This window comes from Mya arenaria, chromosome 8 (genome assembly GCF_026914265.1).
Source record: "Mya arenaria isolate MELC-2E11 chromosome 8, ASM2691426v1".
In the NCBI taxonomy this organism is placed as follows: Eukaryota; Metazoa; Mollusca; class Bivalvia; order Myida; family Myidae; genus Mya; species Mya arenaria.
The window spans coordinates 49,662,273-49,668,272 of record NC_069129.1 but is presented as its reverse complement, the minus strand read 5'-3'; the positions used below and the strand labels follow the sequence as shown (position 1 = coordinate 49,668,272).

The 6,000-nt window shown below is 41.8% G+C and overlaps 1 protein-coding gene across 1 annotated transcript; it reads left to right on the top strand.

Annotated features, from left to right (window-relative positions):
* The first annotated feature begins 331 nt into the window (after positions 1-331).
* LOC128244325 (uncharacterized) lies at positions 332-5,685 on the top strand. The gene is made up of 5 exons (XM_052962340.1): positions 332-456; positions 543-656; positions 883-1,074; positions 2,774-3,690; positions 4,859-5,685. Exons 1-5 carry the CDS (start codon positions 332-334, stop codon positions 5,683-5,685), a joined length of 2,175 nt encoding a protein of 724 aa, XP_052818300.1.
* The last annotated feature ends 315 nt before the right edge of the window (positions 5,686-6,000 follow it).

Sequence of the window (6,000 nt, the reverse complement as noted above, 5' to 3'; positions counted from 1 at the left end):
GAAAGGGATGGGGGGAATGGGAAAGGGATGGAAAAGAGGAGGGGCGGGAATTGGCAGGGACAGAGAGGGATCAATAAATGGAGAGGGATGTTTATAGGGGACGAACAGGAAAAGGGGACTGAAGGGCAAAGGTAGGGGGGTGAGAAGGGAAGAAGAATGGAAAAGAGAGAGGGGTGTGGAAAGAGAGAGAGACTTGCACATGAAGAGGGGTTGGCAAAGGGAGAAGGATAGACAAAGGGAAAGGAATTAGGAAAGGGATAGGGATTTGCAAACGGAGAGGGATGGGCAAAGGGAAAGGAATTGGGAAAGGGGGAGGGATTTGCAAACGGAGATGGATAGGCAAAGGGAGAGGGATGAGGAAAAAGATAGGGGTACGGAAAAGGGGAGTGATGGGCAAATGGATAGGGATATGGAAAAAAGAGAGGGCTGGAAAGGGGAGAAGGATGGGGAAAAGGCGTGAGAAGGGGAAAGGTTGAGGGATGGGCAAATGGGGAGTTGGGGAAAAAGACTGAATGGGGAAAGGGTGAGGTATTTGGGAATAGAGTGAGATTGGAAAAGGGAGGGGAAGTGGAAAATGAAGGGGGTGGGGAAAAGGAGAAGGATGCGGAAATCGAGAGGGATAGGAAAGGGGAGGGATGGGGAAAGGGAGAGGGATGGTGAAATGGTGAGTTGGATGGGGAAAGGGAGAGGTTTAGGGAATGAGAGAGGTTTTGAGAAAAAAAATATTAGAAAGCCGGAAAAATGAGGATCGATGAGAAAAGGGGCAGGTCTGGAGAAAGGGAGAGGGATGGGAAATGGATGAGCAAAGAGGGATTTGGATGGGAAAAAGGGCAGAAAATGGGAAAAGGGTAGTAATGAACAAAGCGAGAGGTATTGGGAAAGCGATGGAGAGGGAAAGAGAAAAGGTGAGGGATGGGGAAAGAGAGAGGGGTCTAGAAAGGGTGAGAGATTTGAAAATGGATGGGCAAAGGGGGAGTTCGATGGGGAAAGGGGGATTTATAGGGAAAAGGGAATTATGAGGAAAGCGAGAGGTATTGGGAAAGAGCGGAAGATGGATAGAGATATAGAGAAAAGGTGAGGGGTGGGAAAAGAGAGAGGGTTGGGGAAGGGTGACAGTTTGAGAAAGGAGTGGGATAGGCAAAGGGGGAGTTGGATGGGTATAGAGGAGGAATGGGGAAAAGGAGGGAGAGCTGGAGAGAGGGAGAGGGATATGGAAAGGTATGGGTAAAGTTGGAGTTGACTGGGGAAGGGGGGGGGGGGTAGGAAGAGGTATTGGAAAAGAAGGAGGAGGAATGGGAAAAGGGAAAGAAGTTGGAAAAGGGGGTGGAATGGAGAAAGCAGAATGGGGTGAAGACATTGGATGGGGAATGGGGGAGTATTGCGGAAAGAGAAAGGGATGGGGAAATGGACTAGGGATGGAGAAAAGGAGAGGGGTAGAAAAAAAATGAGGGATGGGGAAAGGTATAGAGATGGGGAAAGTGAGAGGGGTTTGGAAAGGGAGAGGGGTTGATGACGGGAGAGGGATGGGGAACGGGAGAAGGATCTGGAAAGGAGAGGGATAGAAAATGATGAGGAAAGTGGATAGGTAGAGGGATTGCGAAAGGGGACGGATAGGAAAAGGGAGAGGGAGAGGGATATGGAAAGGTATGGGTAAAGTTGGAGTTGACTGGGGAAGGGGGGGGTAGAAAGAGGTATTGGAAAAGAAGGAGGAGGAATGGGAAAAGGGAACGAAGTTGGAAAAGGGGGTGGAATGGAGAAAGCAGAATGGGGTGAAGACATTGGATGGGGAATGGGGGAGTATTGCGGAAAGAGAAAGGGATGGGGAAATTGACTAGGGATGGAGAAAAGGAGAGGGGTAGAAAAAAAATGAGGGATGGGGAAAGGTATAGAGATGGGGAAAGTGAGAGGGGTTTGGAAAGGGAGAGGGGTTGATGACGGGAGAGGGATGGGGAACGGGAGAAGGATCTGGAAAGGAGAGGGATAGAAAATGATGAGGAAAGTGGATAGGTAGAGGGATTGCGAAAGGGGACGGATAGGAAAAGGGAGAGGGCTTCTTCTTCTTCTTCTTCTTCTTCTTCTTCTTCTTCTTCTTCTTCTTCTTCTTCTTCTTCTTATTATTATTATTATTATTATTATTATTATTATTATTATAATTATTATTAGTTTTTTTAGTATAAACATTATTAGCAATATGGTGGCATATACTGCCGTAAGACAACCTGATAGCGTTCGCGATTTTTTTCGTGTTAAACACCTAATTTTCGTGATAACTATCTAGATAACAAGTTAATATTCGCGATACCTTTTTGATAAGATAAATATCATCAGACTTAAAACAGGCAGTTATATGCCACCATAGTAAATAACTTGAGTCTGAAGTATCTTAAAACGAATGTTGGCAAACGTTTAAACTTTGCGAAGCGATATAAAGTTTATGTATGAACATGCGCGGTGGATGAAACGAATAACTTCCTACTTGATTTTGAAGATCAACAAAATAAAGGTGAATATTACTTTTTTTTCTTTATTATATTTAGTTTGATACTGACATTGAAAGCAAAATGTTGTGGGATAAAACAATAAAGAAGCACATTCGACCGATCTCTAATTCTATTTTAAATAAAAACATCGATCACAACCTTCGTTTTTAAAGTGTCATATAAACAAAACATATTAATATGATTGTGTAATGTCAGGTATTTGACTTGATTGAACTGAAGAGGTACATTTTCATTTGAATAAAACAGTTTGGTTATTAAAGTGATTCATTTAGTTTGTTTCCATTGATGGATGTTCCCGGAAAGAAGCGTGACCCTTACCTTGACAAGGGTTCCGCTGACTCCACTGTCTACTGCCAGCCGTGTGGAGAAGGCGGTAAACGCTCTGTGGCCCAGGGCATCTGTCAGACCTGCGAGGAGTACATGTGCGCTCCCTGTGTCGAATACCATAAGAGATTGAAGATGTCCAGGAACCATATTTTGTTGTCAAAAGATAAGATGCCCTCCTTCTACCCGTCAACGAAGAAATCAGCTATCGCCGATACGGATTATTGTAACAACCATCCGAAGGAGATGATCAAATTTTATTGCCCGACTCACGGAGACCTTGGCTGTGGTGACTGTGTCGTACTCGACCATCGCAGCTGTAAAGTTGACTTTATCGCTGATGTTGCTAAAGAATTCGTCACTGCAAAAGAATTCAGAGAGCTGGAGCCATCGATTAAACGAACTGAAGATCTTTTATCCGAGTTCATTAGTAACGTCAAGGAGATTTTTGGTGATGTTAAAGACCAGTCTAAGGTTCAGATAGATAAGCTGAGAAAGTTCCGTGCAGAAATTAACACATACATGGACCGGCGCGAGAAAGAGTTGCTCGACAACATCGAAAGAGTCAAAGGCGAGGATGACAACATGCTGACTGCACTTAAGACCGATTGTGAGTTGATGAAAGACGGACTTGAAGCCATGAGGACGGAACTGACTTCCGATGACGTCCCGGTGAACCAGCGGTACGTGACGGCGAGGCGAGGCCAGAAGGAGCTACGGGGGATAAATGAGGGGATAAAGATGATCGCTGGTAGGATGAAGGCCCGGAAGTTTCAGTTTACTAAGGACCCGGATAAGGAGCAGCTGCTGGGATCGAAAATTGGCATTGGAACACTGGACGTGGCGGGAGAGATTCAAAAGAATAGTATGTTTAAGAATAACTTTACATGTTTAAGTAACACTTTACCCTAAAAAAGATTGCGTTGTAAATATTTCAGTAAAAATCTAAGTAATATCCCAACAATTTGTCCTAAGTGTCTTAAATCGAGCTCTTGTTCATAATGGTCTTACAGAGTTATAGCTTAAATTATAGCACACGAATTTAACTTAAACTAATTGAAAACGTTTTTATGCAAAATTACTTATCATCATAAGTTTCTAATGCAGCCGATTCGGTAAACCAGCCAGGTTGCAAGTACACTGTAAATAAATATGAGGGCCGCGAAGCAAATGTCAACGCTCGTCTGTTTTTCCCATTTGGTATTAGTCGTTATCTATCATAAAATCCATAGTTATTGTACGTAAGCGTTTGGTGTCTACGAACTATACGTACTCAGAGTTAGTTTAACATAAACCAAGGCTTACACAGCACCCAAACTTAATAAGGAACTTTAAATAAATAAATATTTTTCTCTTGGAAAACTATTTTTACTGTTTTTAAAGGGTGAATAGCCGACTCTAGGTAGTGTTGAGGTCCATATATAGTGTTGTGTTTATATGCCCAACATTTGCATCGGATGGGGGGGGGGCGAATTTATCTACAAGATGCAAATTTGCCCTTGAGGTATGTTTTGGACGCGTATATGGTAATTGAGAAAAATAAAAAAATAAAAATAATATCATATATGTATTACCGACGAATTTCGACAGGCGTTATAATCTTTTATACCAATTGCCTTGCTATAATTAATTAATGTCGGATATAACTGTAATAAATCCCAAACAGAAACAATCCCATGGACATTGTGCAAGAAATATGTGCGTGTTTGCGTTCATGTGCACATCTTTGCGTCTTGGATAAATCTTGTCATTAAAACTGGGCTGAAATAGCAAACTGACATCATAAAATATTCTGTTAATCGTTAGATAAACATGGAAACTCGTAAAGTTCATATTTGCTTGCTGGAATAACTTGAGAAGGATACCTATTTATTACCGGGTGTCCGCGTCTTGTTTTTTAATCTAAATTTTCTCATTGAAAAAAAAACACTAAAAATTGAAGCTGTACTGTTTTTACAAACAACTTTAAGCCATTGTCTCATTGAAGTTATAAGATGAAAGTGAAAAATAATCTAGTCCTATATTGTTTTTAGTTCCAGCTCCTGACCTCTCTACTGCCACATGGAAGAATGAAGCAGACATCAACGTCAGAGTTTCACAGGATCAGGCAACCTGCTTTATTACCGGCCTCGCCCTTGTCTCTCCTGGTTTCTTCATTTTGACAGACTTTCATAACAACTGTGCCAAATTGGTGGACGTCACATCCCGCACCGTCACATCCCGCATCGAACTGAATGTCAGGCCTTGGGACGTGTGTGTGCTCGATGCTGACCAGGCTGCAGTCACTCTCCCGTATATTTCCATAATTCAGCTGCTGTCTACGAAAGGAGGGCAGTTGTCGCGTGGAAAGAAAATTAAAGTAGCAAATGAGTGTCGTGGTATTGCGTATTACAACAATAGATTATACGTTTCTTACGTATCAAACCCGCGTATTGAAGTGATGACATTGGATGGTAATATCATTAGTACAATTCAAACAGATGATGGCAGACAACCTTTCAAAAAACCACTAAACCTGACTGTGACAACTTCCACACCACTGACCCTGTATGTGTCTGACTGCAATGCACACACCGTCCTCCAACTGTCATTAGAAGGGAAGGTCCTGCGAGAGAACAGGAACAAAAAACTCGAATATCCCATGTCCGTAGTACAGGTAGGTCCGGGTCAACTGCTCGTGTGTGGGAGAGACAGTCTCAACGTAATGCTGCTGACTGAGAAGGACGGCAAGATGGCGGAAATTTTGGAACAGAAGGAAGGACTGATCCATCCCTTTTCTGTGTCATTCTGTCCTCACGAACGCGCAATAGTTGTAGGGATATTAAACAGTGATTCACTGAAGGTATTTAAAGCCATTTGACAGTTTTTCTTAATCAGACTTGATTGTTCTTTTTAACAGCTAAATAGCGATTGCAATAACATTTATTTTACAGTTAAAACTTGCGGTTTTGATTTGTTGCAACCATGTTCTATCAAACTTTAAAAAAAACATTGATATTTAATGCCATAAACATATATCGAATTTGTGTTGTTAAGTGTGTTTTGCAGTTGTGTTTAGCAAAATATAAATAAGTGTAATTATTTTAATTATATCATAACATTTTTCAAGTTACTGTAAAGGATATTTTCAATGGTATTTTCAAGTAAAAATCCAGATTCTATATGAGTACTTAAA